At 41.4% G+C, this 26,997-nt stretch overlaps 1 protein-coding gene across 2 annotated transcripts in view; it reads left to right on the top strand.

Annotated features, from left to right (window-relative positions):
- Positions 1–26,997, top strand: part of KIAA2012 (KIAA2012 ortholog) — a 145,245-nt gene that overhangs the window by 6,970 nt on the left and 111,278 nt on the right. Inside the window, exons 3-11 of one of the 2 annotated variants that reach the window (XM_087915715.1) lie at positions 450–719; positions 13,051–13,219; positions 13,825–13,980; positions 15,844–16,037; positions 17,731–17,920; positions 19,033–19,163; positions 20,183–20,333; positions 23,505–23,753; positions 25,823–25,954. In XM_087915715.1, the coding sequence (XP_087771841.1) occupies positions 450–719; positions 13,051–13,219; positions 13,825–13,980; positions 15,844–16,037; positions 17,731–17,920; positions 19,033–19,163; positions 20,183–20,333; positions 23,505–23,753; positions 25,823–25,954 (1,642 nt within the window). The remainder of the gene's footprint in view (positions 1–449; positions 720–13,050; positions 13,220–13,824; positions 13,981–15,843; positions 16,038–17,730; positions 17,921–19,032; positions 19,164–20,182; positions 20,334–23,504; positions 23,754–25,822; positions 25,955–26,997) is intronic. The other variant, XM_087915791.1, reaches the window with a different exon arrangement.

Here is a 26,997-nt window from a genome sequence, read left to right as displayed (position 1 = left end):
TTTAGATGCTGATTGGGGTGTGGTATGCTGGTGGTAAATCAGCACTCCTGTTGACTGACAAAGGGCCTGTTTCCCAGGCTTCAATCACTTCCCTGGTTGTTTTTGTGCCTGCTCGTCCAACAATCTTAATCGCTGCAAAGTTGAATATTTCAAGTACTTAGAAGGCGGCTAGGCAGCACAAGCAAAGGACAGCCAACAACTTAAAAGCCAGCCATTAATACATCTCAATCAGCATCTAAAAAGCCACATACAGTAGGCACTATATAAATACCGCATACAGAACAGCACATATTCTGAAAATGGGCTCCAGCACGAATCTGAAATCTTGAAAGACAAAACCTCTGGTTCCAATGACCAACCCAGATTGGATCCTGCATAAAAGTGGATTGAATTTTGGTTTCTAAAATCCATTCTGTTATTGCATCTTCTCCTCCTTTTCTTCATATTAGGATGACCTGAACTGGATGTCTTCTGAAGGCCTTTGCAATGTTAATAGACTACTGGATCACAGGCAGATCATGAAGAAGTACTGGGGGATGTGTCCCCCCAAAACATATTGCACAAGAAGAGGCACACTCTTTCTCTATTCGGAAGATGTAGCCAAACCATGGAAATGGAAGTTGCAGCAAGGATGTCAGAACAAAAGCCAGACATTATGTATAGATCTTCACACACTCCAAGATTTGGCACGGGCTATCTTAGTATATGGAAGCAAACAGGTATTGTTCATATATTTCAGATGTACACATGTTTAGTTAGGCTGATGTCATTTATTTAAAATATCTCTATCTATACCATTTGTCATTTTAAAATCCCAAAGCAGTTTACACTCATTAAAATGCAGAAGAGAAAAACAGGATGAAAATAAGAGATGCCTATGTCTGGAATGGTTTGTTCTTAAAATGAACGAGCCACATGCTCAAGACTTTCCAGAAATTTTAACGCTTAGCTTTTCCAGAAGATCTTTGGGAACTGATTGTGAAATCATAGCACCTATATAGAGCTCTGTATACAGTATTCTCTTATTGGGCATTAACATTTATATTTTTGCTACTGAAGTTTTAATACATAATTTTATTTCATTGCTATTTTAATATCACTAAATTATGTACAGTCCTTGTGAACTGACATGATAGATAAGTTGGACAGATGGAGATATATTAATGAAATCCCAAATACTAGGGAAAGGTAAAGACAGAAGGAAGAAGAATATTTAAAAGATACCTAAACCATGCCATCACTGGAGTCTGAAAAACAATGGAAAGGGCAACAAGAAAGCCCATCATCCTCAAACAGTAACTTGCAAGTCATGACGCCAACTTTACTATGACTTGCCAGCTAACTCCAAGCAAGTAATAAATTCTATTGACTAGTGCTAAGTTAGGTATGGAGTTTCACATGATGAGAGTGAACAAGTTGAAATTAAACCTGGTTAAGATTAAGGTATTATGGTCAATAGAAAACTGTTTTCTCTGCATTTAAAGTACAGCCTTTCTGCGCAGTTGACTTGAAGCAGCAGGTCCAGGAATTGGGAGTGCTTTCTTGACCCCTCCCCATCTTTTTTTAGTGCAGGGACATCTTGCAATTTCAAAAAACAAAAGGTTCAGAAAACAAAAGAAAGACTAGAAGATATGGAACTGCAGAATAACACTGCAGCTGGTCCAAGCCTACCCTGATTTTTTCTTGGGCTATAATAAAATATTTGTTTCATTTAAAACCCCTTGCAATCTTTGTAGTTTGGGGTGGAGGGGGCAGAGGTAGAAGCAGTCCATACAAACAATTCTGTCCAATGTTCCAGCTGTAACTGACCCCTAGCTGATGACATATAGTGTAATCATAGACCAGACTGAATGTTGCAATATTATTGGGCCATCCTGGAGAAGCCTGGAGGTTTTAAGTGTTCTAAAGTGGAACATCTTTTTTATAATATGGTGAACAAAACTGAATGCAGTTCTCTAGGTGTGGTCTTACTAAGGCTTTATAGAGTGGTATTTGTTCCATACTAGCAGGCTTGTAGACCTGCATTCCTATTGGTCCAGAAGAGCCGGGCCGTGATTGGACGATATAAGCATTCCTGATTGGTTCGTATGGGGTTTGCCGCGATTGGGTAAAACCAAGCGCGGCAAGCTCAAAAGACTGTCGTAGGCTGCCTAGCCGCAGCCGGCTCTATAAAAAGGGCTGCTGCGGCTAGGCTTTTTCATCTCAGAATCTGCCTCCTTAATAAAGAGCTGTTGTTCACTACTTGAGCCTTGTCTCTCAATGGGACCCACTGACCATACTTAATACTGGCGACGAGGATGGGACTCTGAGACAACAAGGTTGATTAGCACGTGGCAAACAGCGCTTAGACGACCAGCGAAATGGCCAGCAGTGCCGCCCCGCCCGCACCATTCAACCCAGCCAGCGAGGACTGGGAGTCCTACATTGATCGCTTCCAAATGTTCTTGGAATCCAATAACTTAAAAGACGCTACCGGCAGGAAGAAGCGAGCAGTCTTCTTAACGCATTGCGGGCCCACTGTTTTTAAAATGGCCAAGGCACTAGCGAAGTCCACAGATGTCAAGACAATGGATTGGGACACCCTAGCTCCCATTCTCTGGAACCACTGTGCTCCAGCCGTGCCAACGCTCATCCGAAGGCACGATTTCTATCAGCGAGACCAGCGCGAGGGTGAGAGCATTGGTGAGTTCGTAGCCGACCTGAGGAACCTAGGGGGTCTGTGTGGATTCGCTAACCTGGACAAGGCCATGCGTGACCGGGTCGTCCTTGGCCTGAAAGACCTGATGCTTCAAAGCAGGTTACTGGCCAAAGGAGACATCTCCCTCACTGATGCCATAGCCGAAGCCACCGCAGCCGAAGCCACCCATAAGTCAGCGGCGTGAATGCGGCATTCAAACGGAACTGACCGCCATTCAACCGGCGAGATGACCACCGCAACAGAAAAACTTGCAGCCTCCACCCACCATGGCGACATCGAATCCCCTTCTGACAGCGAAGAGGAAGAAATCACAGACTTCAGTCAGATCGCGAACGGCAAGACTGGCGCGGTCCTAAGTTGAGGTACCAATGTGCCGGCTGCGGAGGAAATCACCTGTGTTCTGAATGCAAATTCCTGGACGCTGTTTGCCATTTTTGTGAGAAATGAGGGCACATCACCAAAGTATGCCTCAATAAAAGAAATTTCAGCCCCCGGCGTCAAGGAAACAGCCCGAGAAGACTAAATGGCAATCCCACCAAAAACCGGGACCGCCTGACTGACAACAGATGGAGCCAGGATAGCTGAACTAAGAAGTTCATAGATGCACCAAGAAGGGAAGAAACGCACCAAACAGTTATCATTGGCCACGCTTCATCAATAGACGCATGGAAGATACGTGTTGAGATTGCCATCGAAAACCAACCATGCACCATGGAAGTAGACTCTGGCTCCTACCTCTCTATGGTATCTTGGTGGACCATAAAACGCCTGATACCCACCATACGCCACGAAGAACTAAACGACCAGAAACTGATTTTAAGAGGCTATCAGGGGAACCGCATCCCAGTTGCTGGTACAGGACATTTCAAGGTTTCTTTTAAAAACCATACCAGCATCCTACCACTCACAATCGTTGATAAGGACTGCCCCAGCCTACTCGGCTTGCAATGGTTCGCACCCCTGGGGATCGAGATGGCAGGCATCAACCACACAGATGACGAAGACTGGGAAGCGACGCTTGTACGAGACTTCCAAGAGGTCTTTGATGACACCTTAGGCAAGTACAAGGGGTCCCCAATCTCCTTTAATATTAGCCCTGACATCGCTCCCATCCGCCTCAAACCGCACCGAGTGCCATTTGCACTCAAGCCGAAAATAGATGAGCAATTAAATAAGCTCATAGCGCAAGGCGTATTAGAACCTATCGACCATGCCCGATGGGAAACACCAATTGTCACCCCCATCAAACCAGATGGCTCTCTGAGAATTTGTGGAGACTACAAGGCCACCCTCAACCATGCCTTGCAGCAGAGTGCCTACCTCGTGCCGGTAGTCCAGCATCTCCTACACTCACTGGGGGGTGGCAGAATCTTTGCAAAGCTCGACCTGGCACAAGCCTATCAACAACTGCCGGTTGATGCTGAAACCGCTGAGGCTCAAACTATCGTGACACATCGAGGGGCATTTAAATGCAACCGACTCCAATTTGGAGTCAGCGTCGCACCAGGGGTTTTCCAGAGCCTAATGGAAAGACTGCTGCATGGAATTAAAGGAGTCATACCCTATTTCGACGACGTTTTAGTAGCAGCCCCCAATAAGAAACAATTGGAAAAATGACTCAGGGCAGTCCTTCAAAAATTTAAAGACTCTGGCCTCAAAGTAAAAAAAGAGAAGTGCCAATTATGCACCGAACAGGTTGAATTCCTCGGATACCTCCTTGACAAACAGGGAATTCACTCTACCAACAAAAAACTAAAAGCCATCAAAGAAGCCCCCAGACCAAAAAACAAAACGGACCTCCAAGCTTTCCTTGGACTCATTAATTTCTATAATATTTTCCTACCCCAGAAAGCGACTGTCGCGGAACCCTTGCACAGAATCCTCGATAAAAAGGCTTCCTGGGCTTGGGGACGGCGAGAGGAACACGCTTTTCAGCAAATAAAAAACCTTTTGACTTCAGACGCAGTCCTCATTCAATACAATGAAACCCTACCACTGACTGTTACATGCGACGCATCACCTTTTGGTGTTGGCGCAATCTTAAGCCACACTTTGCCAAATGGAACAGAGGCTCCCGTTGCATTTTTTTCCAGAACCCTGTCCAAGCCGGAGAGGAACTACAGCCAGCTGGACAAAGAAGCCCTCGCCATCGTCTCAGCAGTAAAAAGATTCCATGAATACATTTATGGTAGGACATTTTCGATTATTACGGACCATAAACCCCTGCTTGGCATTTTGGTGGGTAACAAACCCACTCCACACATCCTGTCACCTAGAATGACAAGATGATCTGAATTTCTTGCCGCTTATAATTACCAATTAATACATCGCCCAGGCAAGACTATCTCGCACGCCAATGCTTTAAGCCTCTCCCCCTTACCAGACGTGCAAGATGACCCAGCACCCACATTACCAATTTTGCAAATCGAAACGTTATCAATGCCACCATTGTCCGCGCATGACATTGCCCATGAAACAAGGAAGGACAAATGCTTGGCGCTAGTCCTCAGCTGGGTGGAGAGGGGCTGGCCTGACAGCGAGCAAAACAAACTCTTTAAGCCATTTAAAAACCAACAAACTGAACTCTTCTCACAAAGGGGTTGCGTTTTGTGGGGAGACTGGGTGGTAATACCAGAAACATTAGAGAAAAAAGTTTTAGAATTGCTACACAAGGGGCACCCAGGCATTGTACGTATGAAAGCCCTGGCCAGGAGCTACGCTCGGTGGCCAGGCATAGACAAACAAATTGAAACCTGGGTCGCCGCTTGTAACAGATGCCAAGAGGCTCGCTCAGCTCCCCCAAAAGCCCCACCTTTAGAATGGGAGACACCCAGAGGCCCTTGGTCGCACATCCATATCGACTTCACAGGGCCAACCAAGGGACATACCTTCTTAATAACTGTTGATGCTTATTCGAATTGGCTCGAAGTGAGCAAAATGAAATCTACCACCATGGAAGTGGTCATCAAGAAATTAAATAAACTTTTCACCATGCATGGTCTGCCAGATGTGATAGTATCTGACACTGAACCCCAGTTTACCGCATTGGCTTTTGAGCAATACTTGGCAGATTGCGGCATCCGACACGCATTGACCTCGCCAGCTCACCCGGAGGCGAATGGCAGAGCTGAACGCATGGTTCAATTTACAAAAAAAAACTCTTCAAAAGTTGGAGCATGGCAACATCCACGAGAAAGTCACCAAAATGCTCCTATTACAACACATCACACCAAACAGCACTACAAACAAAAGCCCAGCAGAATTGCTGATGGGCAGAAGACTCCGGTCACCTCTGGATCGCCTGCACCCTGCTTACACCCCGGAGAAACCCCTTGGTTCTAGCAGCAAGCACCGCACCTTCAAAATAGGTGACACTGTCTTTGCCAAAAACTTTACAGGGGACCCACTATGGCTCCCTGCAAAAATCACCCAAGTCACGGGCCCTCGCTCCTACCGCCTCGAAACCACCAATGGTAGGTGTTGGAAACGACATATTGACCAGCTTAGGTCCAGGCTTGCCACCCTTCCCCTCACAGACTCTAACCAAGAAATCAGAGGGGGAGGAACCTCAAACTCTGAAAAAGAACTGACACCTGTGCAAGCAGAACACCCCCACCACATTAAATAAAGACCAAACATTAAACCAACAATACTTACCAACCAGCAGAGAACTGTGGCAGACGGGTACTTCGCCTGGAAGTAGCAGCCGGACAAGCTCTACCAGCCCAGAGAGCTCAGGTGGGAGCAGCAGAGCGAATGACTCAACCAACCTGGAGTCACCAGGCGGGAGTCGCAGCTATAGGCCTGGCTCACCCTTCCAGGCGGTTCCATCGAGAAGCTTGAGAGCGACGCGGAGCCCGTCTGAACCTGATGACGACCAGAGACATCATGAACCGCGCAAGTCAAGTAGGCAGGTACGAAGACCCGCCTACTTGCGTGACTACGTTACCCCGCCCCTTGGACGGAACCAAGAGGGGAGGGGTGTTCCATACTAGCAGGCTTGTAGACCTGCATTCCTATTGGTCCGGAAGAGCCGGGCCATGATTGGATGATATAAGCATTCCTGATTGGTTCATATGGGGTTTGCCGCGATTGGGTAAAACCAAGCGCGGCAAGCTCAAAAGACTGTCATAGGCTGCCTAGCCACAGCCGGCTCTATAAAAAGGGCTGCCGCGGCTAGGCTTTTTTGTCTCAGAATCTGCCTCCTTAATAAAGAGCTGTTGTTCAGTACTTGAGCCTCGTCTCTCAATGGGACCCACTGACCATACTTAATAGTATTAGTACTTCCCTTGATCTTGACTGTATCCCTCTGTTAATGCAATTTAGGCTTGCATAAGCTTTTTGGCTGCTGCTGCACACTGCTGGCTCATATTTAGCTGGCTGTCCACTAAGATTCCAAGATCCCTCACAGTCACTGCTATTAGGCCTGGTTTCACCCAGTCTATATGTGTACTTTTGGTTTTTCTTGCTTAAGTGTAGGACTTTACTTTTCTCTACATTGAATTTTATTTTGTTCAATGTGGCCCACTGTTCAAGTCTGTCAAGATCCATCTAGATCTTGAGCCTATCTTCTTGGATGTTAGCTATTCCTGCCAGCTTAGTATCATTTGCAAATTTGGTAAGTTCCCTTTTTATTCCCTCATCTAAGTCGTTAATGAAGATATTGAAGAGTACTGGGCCTAAGACAGAACCCTGTGGCACCCCACTGCTTACTTCCCTCTGTTAGATGGGTCCGCGTGGGAAAGGAGAAGCAGGACACAGCAGGACTGGTAAGCAGACTTTATTTGAAGCCAGTTCGAAAAAAGTTGCCCAACCGAAGCAGGCACTGGCTGCTGGCTCCAAAGCTTCAGCCACTGATGGGACTTTGTTTTTCCCACCAGCGGCTGGGCCAATGAGTGAAGTCTATTAGCCGACTCCACTCTTTGGCCATATTTGGTCATATATAACATCCTCCATGTAGATTTAGACCCATTAAGGACTACTCATTGAGTACAGTTTGTCAGCCACTTGAGAATCCATCTGGTGGTGGTGCTATCTATCCCACTTTTTTCTAGCTTACCAAGAAGTAGGTTGTGGTCTACTCTGTCAAATGCCTTACTGAAATCTAAGTATGTTGTGTCCACAGTATTTTCCTGGTTGACTAATTTAGTCACTGGAATTGTATTATCCCCAAGGGTGCCAGTTACTTGTTAGTATAGTTTAAGGGGGCAATTTGAACATTTCAAGGCTTGTTGCCTGTCTCTCCCAGCTCAACAGGTTATTGTAATGTCTCAATATGAAACTTTAAAGTCAATAGGAGAGGCTCTCTTGGAGAAGACCTCACATTTGGAGGCCCCTAGTTAGGCACCGGGGAGTGCCATTAGGAATGCATTTATCTTACAAGTGAGCTCAGCTCCCCACTTAAGAGAAAAAAATGTAATTTATGATGATTTTTATTTCTTTTATCAGATTTTACATTAATAATGGTGGCTTTGGTCAGAAACGTGTTGTGTATATCAAATTAACACTACTAATAACAACAGGAGCAGCAAATGTCAATTTCACATCTAATTAAGCAAGAATCACTTTCATGGGAAAGAGGTAGCTATGTATTAACATATCTATTGCTTCATGGCTTGTCTCCCTACCAATGTTTTTAGAAGTATCTTTTGGGAAAGTACTTCGATTCATTGCTTTGTGCCCTTGTTCTTCTGTCCAGAATTATGAGTTTTAGGTTTCATGAGAAGACAATCTAGCTCAGGCCGTTGTTTATACATTTGGGAGTTTGAAACAAATGCCCTTCAATGGCTCCTTTAATGGGATCTCAAACAGTTCAGGAATGCCTCCAGATGCTTCAGCCAGAAGCATTTGGCATATCTGAATACATTTCCCTTCCAGTCAGTTCTCTGTTTTGTACTCTGGGAAGAGATCCATTCAAAAATACTGTCCAGCCCAGTGCAGACACCATGCCTTGACTGTGGACAAAAGACGCCTCTAAAATCACTGCCTGTGGTATGAGTTCTTCAGTGTACCCATGCATTGCATCTGTCAAAGATTAAAGGAGCAGAAAAAGAGGACTGCTGTGATGAAACAGATGAAATTCTGTGCCGATTGCCACCAACAATTAGAGTCCAGCAGGGGCACTCCAGGCGCTTTCAATGCATGTTGCTATAAGAGGAGGCGGAAAATTAAGATAGAGCATAGGCTGAGATCAGGCACAGGGTTGCCTTCTTACCAGGAAATAGTCTTAGGAGGCTGCATTTCTAGACCTTTCTTTTCAAAGCTACTCTTGAGTCTTCCAAGATGTGGATGCAGGGTGTAGAAAATTACTACTTTTCTAAGTCAATTACAGACATGGAAAACATTTTTTTTGTTGGTTAATTTATAAAATATGTTATTTAACTTCCCATTTGCAGTATATGAGGTATGGAGAGTTTGTTCGATGCTGTGCATTGTATCTAAATTTTATTTTAAAAAGTATTCCCTCCCCAAAAGGCCTATTTATACTTTATGCTAAAAGTTGTAATCTGTGTAATGCAATCTCTAAGTTACTGATCTACCTCAGTCAAGAAAAAAATATTGGACTAGATATAGCAGAGATCTGTCTTAAATAATGAGTTGCTGCCTGAAGTCTACTTCAGAAAGACTGACTCAAAGATTATCCTTAGAAGATTGCAAGGAATTTGGGAGGTGGGAAGCAGATTGGGCTAAATTGCCTGTAGAGGCAGCTGTAAACATTCTAAATGAAGAGCTGAAGTGGCACACTACCCAATTATTCTGGCCTTTTCTCCTTAACAATTTTTCCATTAAAAAAGTGAGGAAGGAAATGTTAGGAAAGCATAGAAATATTACATATGTCAAGAAAATGTTTCCAGTTCTATAAATCAGTGAGATTTAGTGTTAAAAGCCTCATCTAGAAGTACTCCAAAGGTTACATCCATAATAAGCACTCTCCATGGGCTGCCATCCTGTGTCATTCCTATGTGTGACATCCATCGGGAATTGGGTTTAGGTTTATTTTCTATTTTCAGGAAAAGGAGCTAAAATCAGGAGTGCCTGAAGGTAAAGTCAAAGAATTCAAGATGGCAGCCACAACCATAAAAGGAAAGCTTTGCTTCTTTTTATATGCATCCATGCACCAAAAAAGGAGCAGGGCTACAATCATCTGGTCATAGCCATGAACTTGCATTAGTCTCAATTGAAAATGTTCTCTTTGACCAATTATTTTAAATGGCACAATTTGAAATATTTAAATTCCTTTTTTATGGTTACATTTTAAATGGTTAGCCACTATGAGCATGAATGATAATGAGACAAAGTTTGAAATAAACTAGTAGTAGTGCTAAGCTCTTCCCACATTAAACTGTTACTTTCTGGACTTATTGAAGCTTTGCTGCTGAAACTATAAAGTACTGGAATTGAAATGCCTATAAAATACCCTGGAGCGCAAGTGTATAAACTGAAACCTGAGAACCGAAAATAACTGGCTGATACCAAAGAAAACAAACAGTCTCCTTCGACTCAATCCACTTGAGTCATTTTCTTAACAAAGCCCCAGTACATGCTAGAAGTAGGAGGCAAAGTAGCATTCAACTTAGTTAGAAACCAAGAGGTTTTGTCAACTCTCTGCTTTTCAAATCTTGATTCATATGATAAAGGGACTGAAGAAGAGAAGGCCTGCCTTGTCACTGCAATTTGGAGAAGGGAATTTGAATCAGGAAGCATATTTCATGAGATAACCCAATCTCAGGACTTGGGATTTTTAAAATAAAATGGAAACTAAAGAAAATATTGATTTATTCCAGCTTCTGATTCAATGGAATTGTCTCAGTTCTGGAAAGATTTAATAGCCAATATGACAATAAAATTAACTATTCAAATCATTACAGAAGACAATTTCTGCTCAAGAAAGGATTCTGAACCAAAGACACCGCCCCCAGTCATCTCTAAGCACAATCCATTCTCTTTCTGTTCCTCCAGCTTCATCTGATCAGAGACAAAATGTTTCCTAGAGCCCCACAGAATCACAGAAAAGTTGAAAATACCCAAAATATTTTTCCATAGTACATCAATCTATTAGGATGGATTTGTATTCACAAGTATATATAATATGATCATAGTCAATAATGTAACTTCTGTTCCCATGTATTCTTAAGGGTCTGAGATTAGACTCAATGTCAGCATGTGGTATCTCTAAGTAGTAGCAGAATTCCTGTGACTTGACAAGGCCCATTGTTTCTTAGTTAGAGAATTTAACTTCATAGTAATCCATTGCTGGTGGTTAGTGCTTCATCATTGGCCCAGGTCTTGTACCAATCCAACATAGTTATGTGTAGGAGGGAACCCATAATCTTCTAATTACTGTCATTTTGTTTCCCCTCTCTTGTCTCAGACTGAAAATAGATGGCACATTGGGTGTGGAGTGGAAATAAAATGTTAGCTGCCAGAAAAAAAAACCTGATGCCTCTTCCATGAGTTGAAAAAAAAATTAAATTAAAAAGTTGCAGGCAGAAGCTTATTAATGCACTATGAAATAAGCACTTCCTAAAAAAACGAAAAGATTAAGAGGTCCTATTAGCATGAAGGTCATTTTACCCAGCAGCTGACATTGTTTTATTTCCATTCAACTTAAAGTCACTTTAATCAATAAGTCCCCTAAGTGGAATCACTTAGGTGAGATGGTTGATGTATAACTTTGATAAATAAATAAAGTGCTTGTGAGTCATAAAAATTATTTTCTCCTTTTCTCAGCATTGCTTCAAGAATTAACTAATATTGTCTATAAATATTACTTTAGGGTTTAGACCAGTGATGGCTAACCTTTTCCACGTTGTGTGCCAAAAGTGCGCATGTGCACACTCGCAAGCCTGCACCCATGATGCAATGCATGTGCGACTCCCCCACTGCCCCTGCGCATGCACACACAACCCCCACACATGCCGCATGCCTCTGCACATGTGTGTGCATCTCCCATACATGCGTCTCCCTCCACGCATCCATGGCAAATACCCGACAATCAGCTGGCTGGCGGGGGGCGCATATGCATGCACAGTGGGGTTCTTCCAGGTGACCTCTGCGTGCCACTTCTGGCACGCCTGCCATAGGTTCACCATCACAGGTTTAGACAATGTAAATAGTTCCCCTATAAGTCTACTCTGGCTGGGCTGAAAGAGTCCACTTAACCTCCAGAGGCAGAGGAGAGCAAAATAAAGTTCTAACTCTATATTACCATCTTGTGTTCTTCTGAATATTTACATCCCAGATATGGGAGGCTATTTCTCACTATTCATAACTCTTTACTGTGAGGATTCCCCATCAATCCTCCAAAGAAAGCTGTCATTCATTTTCACGAATGCATCTGATTACTCAGCTTTGTAAGACAGTCACCCTACAGAAACCAAAAGGGGTATGTTGTGCATATTACATACATTTGTAAATCTCTCTGGAAGTCCAGCAGGAATTTATCCAACTGAGGCTGGACAATTAGGTGCTGCTCCTAATCCAGTGAGATATGCATGCAGAGACCCCTACAGGCAAATTTACAAAATCCCCACCTGGATCTGGATTTTCCTGGAAGTCTAATTTATTTATTTATATTTATTTATTAAATTTATTGCCTGGCCATCTTACTACAGGGTATTCCTATGGGAGTTCCTTCTCTCAAGAGAAATAAAGAGCACTTTTCTGCATGGAATATTAGGCTGTTCTTCTTGGTTTTACTATAGCACAGATATCTTTTCAAATAAATTTGAAAGACTGAAGTATTCTTGCTTTGTTATATAAAAAATTGCAAAACTTTCAAGACCAGTTGCAAAACTACTGAAAGAGCTGATTATTTCACAGCTATTAGCCAAAAGGCAAGATTCAGAGTTGATTTTTTTCCAGTCCAAAATACACTGAAAATTCAAAATATTGTTTTTAACGTGTGCTGCAAAAGCCATATATGCCTGGCTATTTTCTAACCTGCTCTTACAATATACAATGTGTCTACCTTCACATTCATTTGGCTCTTTGTAGTTTTCTATTATTTATTTATTTAGAAGGATTTATATGAAAGAATTCTGACCAGCTTACTTTGTTTTTCAGTAAGGTTAAAAATAAGAACCAGTGCAATAAAATAAACATTAGCAATTAAACTGAAATAATAGATAGCTTTGGCATTTGAGAACACTCAGATATCCCCAAGCCCAACCCATAGTGAGGCTCTCTCCTTTATCTGTCTGTCTGAACCACTACATTGTTTCCTCTCTAACTCAGCGAGCTGGCAATACTTTCAAAAAAATGTTGGGGGGAAACTCAATAAAATCTACTGTTCCCCAGTTTATGTAGAAGCACCCATTTTGAGCTTTCGATATTTTGTTTTCATATTAAAGCTGTGGCGAGATAAGAAAGGAATTGCTCAGCAGCCCTATCTGTACTTCCTGAGAGATTCAGACTGTGAGATGGACAAATCGATGAGACCAGGCTATTCAGCCAAGAGGTACCTCCTCAAACTTGCTCAGAGCTGGGATCCAAGTGTTTTGCAAAAGCTTCAGAATGCAGGTTAGTATTATAAGAAAACTCCCAAAGGTGCTTTTTTTTTTCAAGAGGCAACTGACTTTCTGTTTTTTCTTTGAAGATGTTTCGCTTGTGTCCACTATCCAGTCAGAGCTGAAGAAGCTTCTTGGATGAGAAGTGAAACGTCTTCAAAGAAAAAACAGAAAGTCCAGTTGCCTCTTGAAAAAAAAAAAAGCACCTTTGGGACAACCATGACCTGGATGACTGAGAATCTCCATAGTCATATTAAAAGACAGAAAATAAAATGTAGAAAATATATTTTTAGATCAGTCTTGACTTTCATTACAGAATCAGTTCAAATAAATAGAAGAAAATAGCATTATACTTGAGAGTAGATTGGGCCCAAATTGCTTCATTCCTGGATGACAAATTGTGCTTAATAATAATTTGCAGAGAGAAAATATTTTGCTCTTTCCTCATATGCTATGCCCATCCTCTGTTTAAATAATTAAAACATATGCTTTGTGAGCAAAGTGTCTCTGTTTCAATCCATTTCCATTCCTAGTTGATGTATTGCAGACAATACTCAATAGATAGATCAGTGTTGAGTTATTTTACCCAACGGCAGGTGTATGCTGTATATTTTTCAGGTTATATCAGTGACCCCTTGTTGTTTAAGGAAAATGCAGCTGCTCTCAGGAAGAAGTTACAGGATCTATCAGCTATTCCACCAAAGTATAATCTACATATTTTCTACACTCCTTATTTGTACTCACAAAGTGAACTAGAAGAACAGACTTATTCAGGTACAGTGCAAATACATATCTTTTAATTTTGGATTTTAATTTTTGCAAAGACATCCATAACAATTTAGGAAGATGTCAAAGGGGCAACACACCTGATATCATCACACAAAAGGCATAATTATATGCTTACATCACAATGATGATGGAAATGTGTAAAATTATTTACTCTCCCTTTGCTGCTCTGCAGATGCCTCCAAGATTGCTGCCAGAAATGGTTTGGAGTATCTCCTATATCTGCTCCTCGTTTGGTCAGGTTTTTACATTTGTGAGATTGGAATTACTGCATTGGTTTTCAAAGTTCAAATGTAATAGGGGAAAAATTCTGGGGATATGTGACTCCTTTTTCCCCATCTGCCTGCAAGTCTGTTTCCAAGTACAATTCAATTAACTTTAATTCCCTAAGGCAGGGGTCTCCAATCCCTGGGCTGCAGCCTATTAGTCGGCCATGAGCCATTTGGAACTGGACTGTGGACATGCATCCCCACTTGCATGAGCATGGATAAGCATGGACGAGCATGCTCCATTTCCATGAGTGGTGGTACACATGCCTGCTGCTTGTGCAAATGGAGCTGCACATGCACACCTTTGCAGGCCACTCGTGCGGAACCATCCCCTCCCCCCCACACCCACCAGTCCACAAAACCAGAAAGGTTGGGGAACTCTGCCCTAAGGAGTTTTGGAACAGGATCCTGGAGTATTGAATCCTGTTTTCTATAGTAAGCCTGCCAAACTGTTAAACTCTTCTGTGATGACCAACTGACAGGCACACGCTCAGTCGCTCATTCATCTCTTTCCCTCTCTCTCTCTGTCTCTCTCCCCTTGCCAGCTGAGATCAGCAGATTCAGTGAGCTGGATGCACCACTGCCACCCAGAAGGAAAAGAGAGAGATGAGGCGCTACAAGAGAGCCCATTTCTCATGTTGTTCTCCTCCTGGATGGCAGGGGCGTATTCAGTTCACTGAATCTGGCCTGCTGATCTCAGCGGTCGAGTGGGAGAGGGAGAGGGAGAGAGAGGGATGAATGAGCAACTGAGCGTGTGCCTGTCAGTTGCCTTCCAGAGCCAGAGATGGTTGGGAAGGAAAGCAGCCAGGCTGCTGTTGCCATTGGGGCTCTTGGAGCAAGACGGGGCTCCTCTTGCCATCTTACCTGACTTCCAGCCCCGTCACGGTCCTCGCCATTGTGTGCAGGGAAACAAGTTTATGGAACTACCGTAAAAAAAAACTTCTTGTGAATTCAATCAATTAATTCCAACTTCTTGTGAGAAGTTTTTTTATGGTAGTCCCACAAATTTGTTTCCCTGAACACAACAGTGAGAAACACAATGGAGCTGGAAATCAGGTAAGATGGCAAGAGGAGCCCCGTCTTACTCCACGTACCCCAGTGGCAACAGCAGCCTAGCTGCTTCCCTTCCCCGCCTCTGTCTCTGGCACTGGAAGCCAACTGACAGGCACTAACAGGTCAACAGGACTAAGGCTAGCACGATTGTGCCAGAAACATCTCCAGGTACCCAGAGAGACAAAACCTCCGGCCCTCACTGGATCAGGTGATCTGCAGGCCGCTTGCCACGGGCTGCAGTTAAGGGGCTGAGCAGCCATGAGGAGATCGCATTTGCCACCTCCGGCACTTCAAAAATAATAAGACCTTCCCCAAAATAAGGCCAAGTTCTTATTTCAGGGGTCAAAAGAAAATAAGACCCGGTCTTATTTGGGGGAAAACATGTTATTTAGGAGTGACCCACTGAACATGCTTAGACGTATTTATGACTAGCACAGACAAGATTAAGCTGAATCATAATTGTTCCTTGATGTACAGTGCAGCCACTTTGGTCATTTATTTCAGGGTTGTGTTGTTCCTTACTTCTTAGGTCTTGGTCCTCCATTGTATAAAAAGTCAGAAAATAAAGCCTGCCTGGTGAAAGATGATGCAGAACATAATGCAAGAGAAACAGGTCGAATCCCTTTAAGAATTTCTGTAAGAAAACTGAGTTTTCATCTTCAACCACAGCATTCCAGAGAAAGCATCTGGAATCAGAATGAGGCACACTGGCAGATCTCTGAGGTATTATACTTTCTTTCCTCATCAAATAGTTTCTCTAGCTCCCAACTGCTTAATGATGTCCTCTTCCCATCAACAAAATAAACAAAGAGTTGAATGACCTGGCAGAGATGCAAGGTGGCTTGAATGCCTCAGAGGACATATGTGGGGATGTATGTATTTGCTGACCTGTTGTGCTGTTCCTATTGTCACTGGGTCTGAATGGCTTACATCTGCCATTCCATAATTGTTTTTCATCAAGGTTGAATAACTGTTAAGTCACATTTTGTTGCTAGAGACAATAAACAGACTCAGTTCAAAACATAGAGCATCAGACCTCAGCAGGAAAGTCTCATGACCTGCCAGTCCCCAAGGCCTGCTGAAAAAAGTTGTGACTTTTCTAGGGTCCACTTTAGTGAGGCTTTAAAAAGGGGGAGGAGGCTGGTCCAAAGAAGAGGGGCAGCAGTTAAAAAGCTCCTTTACTTTAGTTAGGCCTCTGTCTAATAGCTGGCTGGAAAGGAATATATCCTAGAACAAGTGAAGGTGTGATGATGTAATGGGATGGGAGAGGAGGAACATAGGAAGTTGGAGATGAATTGCAGCCTCTCCCTCCTGCCTTTGTTTTAAGGTTATCTTATGTTTTACATACAATTTACTGCAATCACAAAGAGTATTATAGTAAGAAACTGCAATCATTTTACTACTACCACTACTACTAACTATGGTACTACTACTACTATTGTGTTATAGTTATATTTATTATTAGCACTTGCTTGATAGCGAACTCTTATTTGCTTCTCCCCTCCTTCTCAGTTTTTATAAGATGGGAAAAAATAGGGAGATTCAAAACAAAATGTGTATATCCTCATACTTAAGCCCCCAGTATACTCATGGTGAGTCTCCAAAATGATATTGGGATATAGCTTCCCCACAGATAGCGTGAGCTGATGTCTGGGGTTCATTTAATGAAGAAAGATAAAAGGAAGTTTTGCTTTACACAATATTAGTCATCAATGTGAGAGTTTTCAAAGGGAATTGGACAAATCTGAGGAGGATACGTCAAGGGCTGCTTAATGGAAGTTGAGGCTACTGCTCTGTGGTTTCTTCCCCAAACCCCAAAAACTTTAACCTTAAACTGTCTACTATTGACCTCACCCCTTTTCTAAGAGGTCTGTAGGAGGCGTGCATAGGCGCACCATCATGCCTACCGTCCCTGTCCTATTGTTTCTTTTTATTTTTCTTATATGTATCCATTTCAACATAACTATGTTTATACTTATACCTATTATCTTGTAAGTGATTGACAAATCAAATAAATAAATAAATACTTAATGACTGTTTCATTATCTTACCCGTATTAGAGACAGTATTCCTCTCAATAATAGTTGCAGAGCAACACAACCAACAGAATGCTATGAGCTTAATATTGTGTTGTGAGCTTTTTGTTGGTATCTGGTTGACCATTGTCAGAACAAAGGGATAGAACAGAAATGTCTTTCATCAGGACAGGCTAGCAATTTATAGCACATCCAGCCATTGTTGTGGTGCTACTGTATATCACTGCAGCTTTGCCTTCCCATAGTGGTGGTTAGATGATGCTATAAACTGCTAGTGCAAGAGGACTCTTTATTTTCTTATGAATAGAACAGTTGGGTTTTTTCCTCTTTGCTGGTTTTTAAATGCAGCCTTTCAAGTGGTCTTGTTTACCTCCTTTTAGGACAGTGGGGTAGAACGCTACCAAGATGGAAAGACCAAGAAGGAGTCACATAACTGTGAAATGCCAAAACAATCAGTAAATTTTCCATTATTGGGAAATACACAAATTGACACCTCTGAATTTTGTTGTGAGCAATCCCATTTGAATTTCTATGGTGGTTCCTTTCCTGGAAAAAAGATCACATACAGTGGTAAGAAGATGCTGCAAATGTATGAACCAAATTAAAAGCAACCACTATATTTTTATTTGTAGAGGCAGTGGGTAGTTGCGAACCATTAATGGCACCAGTTTTTCTGTCATTCAAATAGAGGTATTTGGTATTCCAGGTATTTATTCCTACATTCCATGTAGTAATAAATACAGGAAATAAGATGCTGCAGGATGGTTGTATTTGTATATTTGTGTACATGACACATTGAACCACAAACCGAAATGCCAGCTACATTGTACTTATTGTCTGGTAAAAATAAAGTCTGCATAATGTAAGCAGTCCAGAAATTTGACTAGAATCAGGAAGACCTAGATTTGTACTGGAGGAAAGAAGAACTAATGAATGAGCAAACAAATAAATGTTCATAGTATTATGTGGATTGAGAACATTGAGCTAATTGAATAAAGTGCAGCAAGGTAACAGAGGATTAGCATGGTATGCACACACAGTCATTATACCTCCCTCTGCTGGAATTTTTTTTAATTAAGCACAAAAACCAACAAATATCACCATGGGGCCACACTCTGCTATATTATACTTGCTTTCTAGTAAATAGCCTCTTTTATATCAGAAGTAAATACTGCAACATCTCTCACGGAATACAACTGTTTTTTGCCAGCTGATATAATGTTTGGTTGGAAACCATATTCTACCATAATATAAAACTATTTCAGGCATTACATTGCCCAACATAGCTGCCTTTTATAATCTGAGAGCTTCCTTACAAAGAAATGGTTTAATCCTTGCTGAAATGATCAAGCCACAACTGGAACATAGTAGTGTAATTTGTATTGAACATAATAATTTGTAAATAGTATCCACCTGAGAGTTTTATACCCCCAAAAGTGTGTGGTGTGGAGTATATCAGGGAAAAAGATTATGCTGGTTTTTTTGCATGTAAACTTATAAAGGAGTATTCTGTCATGTGGGCTCCATTTCCAATGTGATATCCATAGCCAATCACCAAGTGACCACTGATTCAATCTTCAATTCAGTTATAATAGTTTCCTTCATAGATTTTGATGAGAATTAACCATGGCTAGACAGAAGGAAGGTAATTTTGGATCTCTGTTTTCCTGTCTGTTTCATAGTTAACCAAAATCACTTGAAGAGCACAGCTAGCAGAGGAAGAAGACTTTCTGAAGACACAGAAGTGTTCCCCCTGATTAATTCAGGAGGTAGCAAAGAGCAAGATGAAATCACAAAGAAACACAGAAAGCAGGTTAGTTCTTTTGCCATTTGCCAAATCCTACTATTTTCGGGGGTGAAGGATGTCTCTGACTGCCTAAGAACAATACAAATAGTTCAAATATTTAGAATTTGTTAGCTTAATCCTAAAAAGGATTAATCCTGGAAAAGCTACACATATGTATATGAAATAAATTGGAGATTGCAAGGTGCTCTATTTTACTGAAGATGAGCCTGAGGCAAGATTGGTTTGCATGGGAGATTTGAAGTATGCCTCTATAGGTCTCCTGCATGAAAAAAATCAGGAGGCAATTGTTCTAGAGTTAAGAAAATATTAAATCAATGAATTAATAAGTCTAGGAATAGAGGAGAGGCTACCAATTTAATAAATATGGCTAATGATTTAGTCTTCAGCATTCTGCGTGGCCTCCTATTCTAACATTGTTGTATCACAGGTCAACTGAAATGCAACAGTGTGTCGAACAATTAATCATTCCCAAAGTATATCCCAATAAGAGGAAACTGTATTCTGGGGTACAATATTACAATATGTAATTCAGTGTCCCTGAGGCTGCAATTCAATTTTAATTGGAGGGAACTCCAGTGAACGGATCAGACTGTGCATCTCATTAAAATAAAAGGGAATTAAGCCTGTTTAATGGTTTATTGCACTGCGCTCTGTACACTTTTTTTTCCTGTTGTATATATAACAGAAATTCTCTTAAATAGCATGGCAAAAAGCTTAACACAGCCTTCCCCACTGGGTACCCTCCAAGGAAATTGGACTTCAATTCTTCTGATCCCCAGACTATATTGGCCATGTTAGTTGAACTATGGAGCAATGTCCAGTATCAAGAGGGATCAGGCTGGGAAAAATGACACACATAACACACACCCTTTTATAAAATCTGTCCAAGCAAGGTAAGTGTGCATTTTTAGGCATATAATTTTGATGTGTTTTTTGTCATTTGGAACAAATTGTTTTGCAAAACTGTCAAAGATCTGTGACATTTGTTATATTAAAAAGTGCCTTGAAGCTCTGTTTTTCTCCAGGTACCAGAATTTTGCAAGTTACCTCAAATAGCTGAAAGCTCACCTAGCATTCAAAGGGAAAAAATAAAACCCGGTGAGCTTGCAAAAGAACTTGTGATCCTTCCACTGCTGGTTCAATTGGAGTCTCCAGCTAAAGCAAAAAGCTCAAGAGGTACAGCTACACCCTTTGAATGAAGGGTGCTCATTATGGGTAGTGAGTCGGCAAAACCAAACTTCCAGAATAGGTTTGATAACTTGATGTCTGCTTAAAATATCTACCTCTTGGTTTAGGTGGCTGTTACCTTCTCGGTTGAAACACGATACATATATTCAAGGCAGTCTGTCAGCTCATTTCAAAGGGTCCTGCTCCCACCAGAACAACACTTGCCAAACTCCAAACACATCTTTCTCTAGCTTTATCTTGTGGGTCTCTCTATTTTTATCTTCCAGTTCCTCATCACTACTTGCTCTCTTTTTCACACATCTTAAAGAAAACAATCTTAATCTGCCTTTCCCAAGAATGTCTTTGATTTTCTGGATTGGCATTGCCTGTTGACATAATCTTAACTAGCTTGTTTTCTTTACTATTGAGCAGCAGACCAGCCTCTTCAGCAAGAGAGTTTTTAAAGTTTTCCTCACTTCTAGCCATCAAAGTGATCTCAGGAGCATAGATATTCATGACCTAATAATTTATTCCATTAACTTACATTTATTCAAAATCTTGTACAATCCCCAAAATTGTCATTATCATAATTCACTGGATTATAATATGGAACTACCACAATCAATGAATTTCTATTTTCACACATCAAAGGTATATAGGAAAGTATGTCTCTAAAACAACCTATAATCTCCCATTCATAGCTTCTGATACAGTTTCAATCCTTTGTTCATACTTAAACTGAATCTTTACTACCCTGCACTGCACACATTTATCGAGTCAGTTCCACAATATCAATTTACCTTTGTCCAGATCGATTACATTCCCTTTCTCTTAATTTTACAGACACACAATATATGTAAATTCGTATCTATTTGGGCCAGTATATTTCAAACAAAGCTAAAGTCCAGACTTACTCCAAGAATGTGCATAATGTTCAAGCCAGTTCTTTTATTTATTTTATTTTATTTATTTGATTTGTCAATCTCTTACAAAATAATAGGTATGAGTATAAACATGAGTAAGAATACAGAAAATAGGTACAATTAAATGGGGACAATAGGACAGGGACAGGAGACATGATGGTACACTTATGCATGCCCCTTACAGACCTCTTAGGAATGGGGTGAGGTCAATAGTGGATAGTTTGAGGTTAAAGGAGTGGGGGTTTGAGGATGTAACTACAGAGTCAGATAGTGCATTACAGGCATTGACCACTCTGTTGCTGAAGTCGTACTTTCTGCAATCAAGTTTGGAGCAGTTGACATTGAGTTTGTATCTGTTGTGTGCTCTTGTATTGTTGCGATTGAAGCTGAAGTAGTCATTGACTGGTAGGACATTGTAGCAGATAATTTTGTGTACTACACTTAAGTCCAGCCTTAGGCGGCATAGTTCAAGATTGTCCAAGCCCAAAATTTCAAGTCTGGTGATATAGGGTATTCTGTTGCGAGCAGAGGAGTGTAGTACTCTTCTTGTGAAATACTTCTGGACTTGCTCAATTGTATTAATGTCTGATATACAGTGTGGATTCCAGACAGATGAGCTGTATTTGAGTATTGGTCTAGCAAAGGTTTTGTATGCCCTAGTTAGCAATTCAATATTTCCAGAGGAGAAGCTTCGTAAGATTAAATTTACAACTCTTAATGCCTTTTTGGCAATGCTGTTACAGTGAGCTCTGGAATTTAGGTCATTAGATATGAGTAGTCCTAGGTCCTTGACAGAGTGAGGGTCATCAATGAGGTCATATCTGCCTAGTTTGTATTTGGTGTACTGATTTTTTTTTCCAATGTGATAGGACAGAGCATTTGTTGGTCAAGATTTGGAGTTGCCAATTGTTTGACCATTCAGACACATAATCAAGGTCACTTTGAAGAGCAGTAGCATTGTCAGTGGTGTTGAATAGTTGTAAACATCATCCGCAAAGAGGATGCAGTTGCTTATAAGGTGATCACAAAGGTCATTTATATAGAGTATAAAGAGTGTGGGTCCTAGAATGCTGCTTTGGGGGACACCACTGTTAACTGGAGCAGGGTTTAATATAGCGTTCCCTATTTTTACGATTTGTTGCCTGTTTGACAGGAATGCAGTAATCCATTTATGAAGGGATCCGGAAATGCCATAAGAGTTTAGTTTTAACAGTACTTTGTCATGTATCACTGAATCAAAGGCTTTGCAGAAGTCTATGTAAATTGTGTCTATTGCTTTACCCTGGTCGAGTAGAGTAGTCCATATGTTTTTGCAGTGTAGGAGTTGTAGGTTGCAGGACAATTTTTTCCTGAAACCAAATTGTTTTTTGGAGAGTAGGTTGTTTGAGTCTAAGTGGAGGGTGATGAATTGGTTAATGATTGATTCCATGACTTTGCATGTGACACAACACAGTGAGATTGGTCTGTAGTTTTCAACCAGGCTGGGGTCACCATTTTTGAAGATAGGGATGACTGTAGCTAAAGACCATAGGTTCAGTAAGGAGCTGGTTCTGAATGATATATCATATATAATGCTTAGGGGATCTGCTATGGCAGAGGAAAGCTTTTTAAAGAAGTATGCACATAATCCTTCGGGGCCAATAGATAGGGATGGTTTTAGATTACGTAATGCCTTTTCTACGTTATCTTCTGTAAAGTCAATATCTAATAGATCATTACAGTTAGTTGTGGTACAACTATCTAGATTAACCTTGCAAGCTCAGAGATATATATGGTGTACTGTTATACTAGTTCAACTCTTATTCTTTTTGTATAAGGATTTGCACATTTCTTTGGGGGTAAATATCAATTTCACTGTTATTTAGTCAATATTGTGCAAAATGGATGATGTTTTCCATTTTATTACAAGTTTACTTTTAGTCCTCCTTTTAGCTTAGTGTATGCATTACTACAGTAACATTAAACAATTGCAAATGAGCTAAAATTTAATGATACCTATTACAGAGTGCATTGCGTTTTTCATTGTCAGCATTATATAATTCTAAAGTTTCCACACTTTCTGCAAGGTAGATATCAAGGCCATTGTTACATGTATATTTACCTGAATTCAGTTTATTTCTGAGTAGACATATAAATAATTGCATTATATGTGATTATACATTAATCATAAACTTTTAACATGTTAGTTTTAATTTGGATATATTAATATTTTGATTGTGGATCAACAACTACAGTGATCTGTTTCCTTACTTTGCAGGAACTTGTTTTAAAGAAGTCAAATTTGAGACGGATGTCTATAATAAGCAGTCGGCTCTTTTGCCAAATGATCTTGTTTTAGACACCAATCATAGAAACAAGCAGAAGCAAACTATCAATGACAGCCTCCTAAGGGCTTCCCAAGATACTTTTTATCTACCCCTAATAAATCCAGGCAAGTTTGCACTGAATGACGGGAAGAAAAGAAAGAGAAAAGTGTCCATTGGAATTGACAACATGGAACAAATAGGTCAGATAAATTTTAGTTAACAATAGCATGAACTTAAATGGCCATTAATTAGAATTGCTCTATTTTAAACAGTTTTTGTTCAATGGTTCCATTTTCTAAAGATTATACCCATATTTTTCAGAGTATAAGATGCTCCAAAGTATAAGGGGCACCTAGTGCCTGGAGAGGTGAACAAGAAAAAAAAATCTGCCTCTGCTTCCCAGCAATTTACCTCTTTGCAGCAAACAGCCTGTTTCAGTTTCAGCACAGCCTGATTAGCAGAAGCAGCTGACTGTCTGTTGGAGCGGCCTCTCCATGATCAGTTGTTTCAGGCTGCAGGGATTGCCATAGCCTATTGCCACCTCCACATGCCCCATTTTCAGCCTCCGCATCCCATTTTCAGCCTGTTTTTGGCCCGTTCCAGGCGGCGGAGATTGGAATGGGCAGAAAATGTGGGTCACAGAGGCTGAAAAGAGGGGGGTGGAGGCCAAAAATGAGATGTGGAGGCCAAAAATGGGGGCATGAAGGCAGTAATAGGCAATGGCAATCCCTGCAGCCTGAAACAGCTGATCATGGGAAGGCCGATCCAACTGACAATCAACTGCTTATGCTAATCAGGCTGTGCTGAAGCTGAAACTAGCTGTTTGCTGTTTGATGCAAGGAGGCAAATTGCCGGGAGGCAAACGCGAAAGGGTGGTGACTGGCAGGTGAGTGGGGCTTCGGCAACATTCACTGTATAAGAGCACAGATATTTCCACCCAGTTTTGTGGGTGATAAAAGTGTGTCTTATACTCCAAAAATTATGATATAAATGGCTGAGTTTTCTTAAATTATATGTCAAACTTGCAGATTTACAGATATGAAGTCTGCAGATAGTCATGAATATAATCACTAAAATAGAGATAATCTGTGATGACCTGGGGCGTGGCATAAAGGCAACACAGCCAGAACAATAAGTAGGGGTCTCTTTATTAGCTCCAACTTTGCTCCTAATGTTCTAGTTACCTCTGGTCTGAAGAAAAACTCTCCCAGGAACCTGCAACAGCCTTTGACTACAGATATTCCAGTCCAAAAGGTTATAAACAGAAAACTTTAAACTATAAATTCAGCAAGAGAAGATAAGGTCTGCAGGGCAAGATAAGGAGTTCCAGAAGTGAAGTATCAGGGCAGTAAATCAAACCAGTTGGGAGGATGCCAGGAACTCACATAACAGCAGCCAATATGAGATAAACTCAATGTTTGTTTCCAACAAACGCCCTCCCAAACTACCTCTCCTTTAAGCTCCCTTCCCAGGTATGCCTTGTGAAGAGAATCAGGGCCCTTTCCACCCTCGTAAGCCATGCAACCCACATTGCCCTCTTCTCTGTTCTTCCCTGCGTGTCCTAGGATGAAGAGGGGGTAGGCCTTGGTCTTCCTCTGAACCCCCTCTCCCTTGTTCTACCTCTCCCTGCTCTGCCCAGCCTGACTTTGTCCTTCCCCAGTTTCCTCTACAGACAACGGAGCCTTTCCTGCTCCCTGTCAGCTGTTCATCCTCCTCCTTGGATTCAGACTCCAACGGAGGCATCACATAGTCCTCGACTTATAACTATTCATTTAGTGACCATTTGAAGTTACAACAGCCCTGAAAAATATGACTTATAACCAGTCCTCGCACATATAACCATTACATCATTCACACAGTCACATGATCAAAATTTGGGTTCTTGGCCCCTGGCATGTATTTATGATATGCTGGGATTATATGATCATCATTTGTAAGTTTAGCCAAGCCAATGGGGGAAGCAGGATTCACCTAATAACTGCAAGATTTGTTTAACAACTGCAGTGAACTGTGGAACAACCATGGCAAAAAAAGGAGAAAATTGGGTGCAACTTATTTAACTGCCTTGTTAGCAATTATGGTTGTAAGTCAAGGACTACCTGTAAGGGTTTGTTTAGAAGAAACAGTAAGCTATAGAGAAATATTTAGAATTTAAATGTTGCGAATTTCCAATACTGGTTAAATCTTAGGTTTTCTCTTTAACCAGAGAATTTATTTCCATTGATATATTATTCCTCTTTCTCTCAACCCCTTTCTTCTTATTTTCAAGAAAGCCATAAAAGCACTTCACTCAATATCCTTCTGACAGGTTCTAATGGAGAAATTATCTGTCCATCACTCTTGAGATCTGTTCAAACTACAGATAATCCCAGGGAATTTGTATCAGCTACAGATGAAGAAGGTAAGGACAAAATGTTTGGATTAAAAAGAATAAATTGCTCGTTTAATGTCAGGCAGCAGGAATAAAGAGTGTAGCCAGATTAGTTTATCTTTTTCAGACAATATTGCTTTTGATAATAATGAAATTGCTAATGTATGTGTTCATTTATGTAAATTATTGTTACTTACGAGCAGGGTGGGATTCAAATTTTTTAATAACTGGTTCTGTGGGCATGGCTAGGTGGCTGTGGCTAGGTCTCTGAGTGGGCGTGGCTTCTTTTTTTACAGCACACCCATCTGCCTGTTTTTTTGTTTTGTTTTTTGTTTTTTCCTTCCTGGGCCTCAGGCAAGCCTCCTGGAGGGGGGGTGTTTTTGCTCCCAGAGGGCTTCCCTGGGGCCCAGGAAGGCAAAAAATGGAGCACAGGGGGGCGGGCAGCACCCTCCCCACGCATTTCTTTTTGCCTCCTGGGCTTCAGAGAAACCTCCTGAGTGAAGCAGTAAGACAGTGAGGAAATCCCAGCACAGCTGATCATCGAAATAGCTGATTGCTGGGAGGGGGAAAAAAGAAATACCTTAAGGAGTGACTGGGCAGGGGAGAATGCAGTCAGCGATGTTGGGCATGCGTACAATGTCGCACATGCATGATAAGGACTGACTGGGCGGGGAGGGGAGGGTGGAGAGGGCAGAGCCAACCAGGGTCATGATTTGCCGGTTCTCCAAACCACATAGAATCATAACAACCAGTTCTATAGAACTGGTCCGAATCAGTAGAATTCCACCCCTGCTTACAAGGGGGTAAAGTCTTTTTTTATCAAACATACTTTTGCTATTTGCTCAGTACAAGCAATATTTTCTTTTCTTTATAGTAAATCTCTACAGAAGCGTTGATTGGTTGATAATGTTCTATCAAATCAATAACAATAGCATTTACACTTATATAGCACTTCACCCTGCTTTACATCCCTCTCTAAGTGGTTTACAGAGTCAGCATATTGCCCTCAACAAACTGGGTCCTCATTTTACCAACTCAGAAAGATGGAAGGCTGAGCCAACCTTGAGCCAGTC

Source organism: Pseudonaja textilis, chromosome 1 (genome assembly GCF_049901715.1).
Source record: "Pseudonaja textilis isolate UNSWEBS1 chromosome 1, rPseTex1.2, whole genome shotgun sequence".
Classification (NCBI taxonomy): Eukaryota; Metazoa; Chordata; class Lepidosauria; order Squamata; family Elapidae; genus Pseudonaja; species Pseudonaja textilis.
This window is presented reverse-complemented; position numbering and strand designations above follow the sequence as displayed.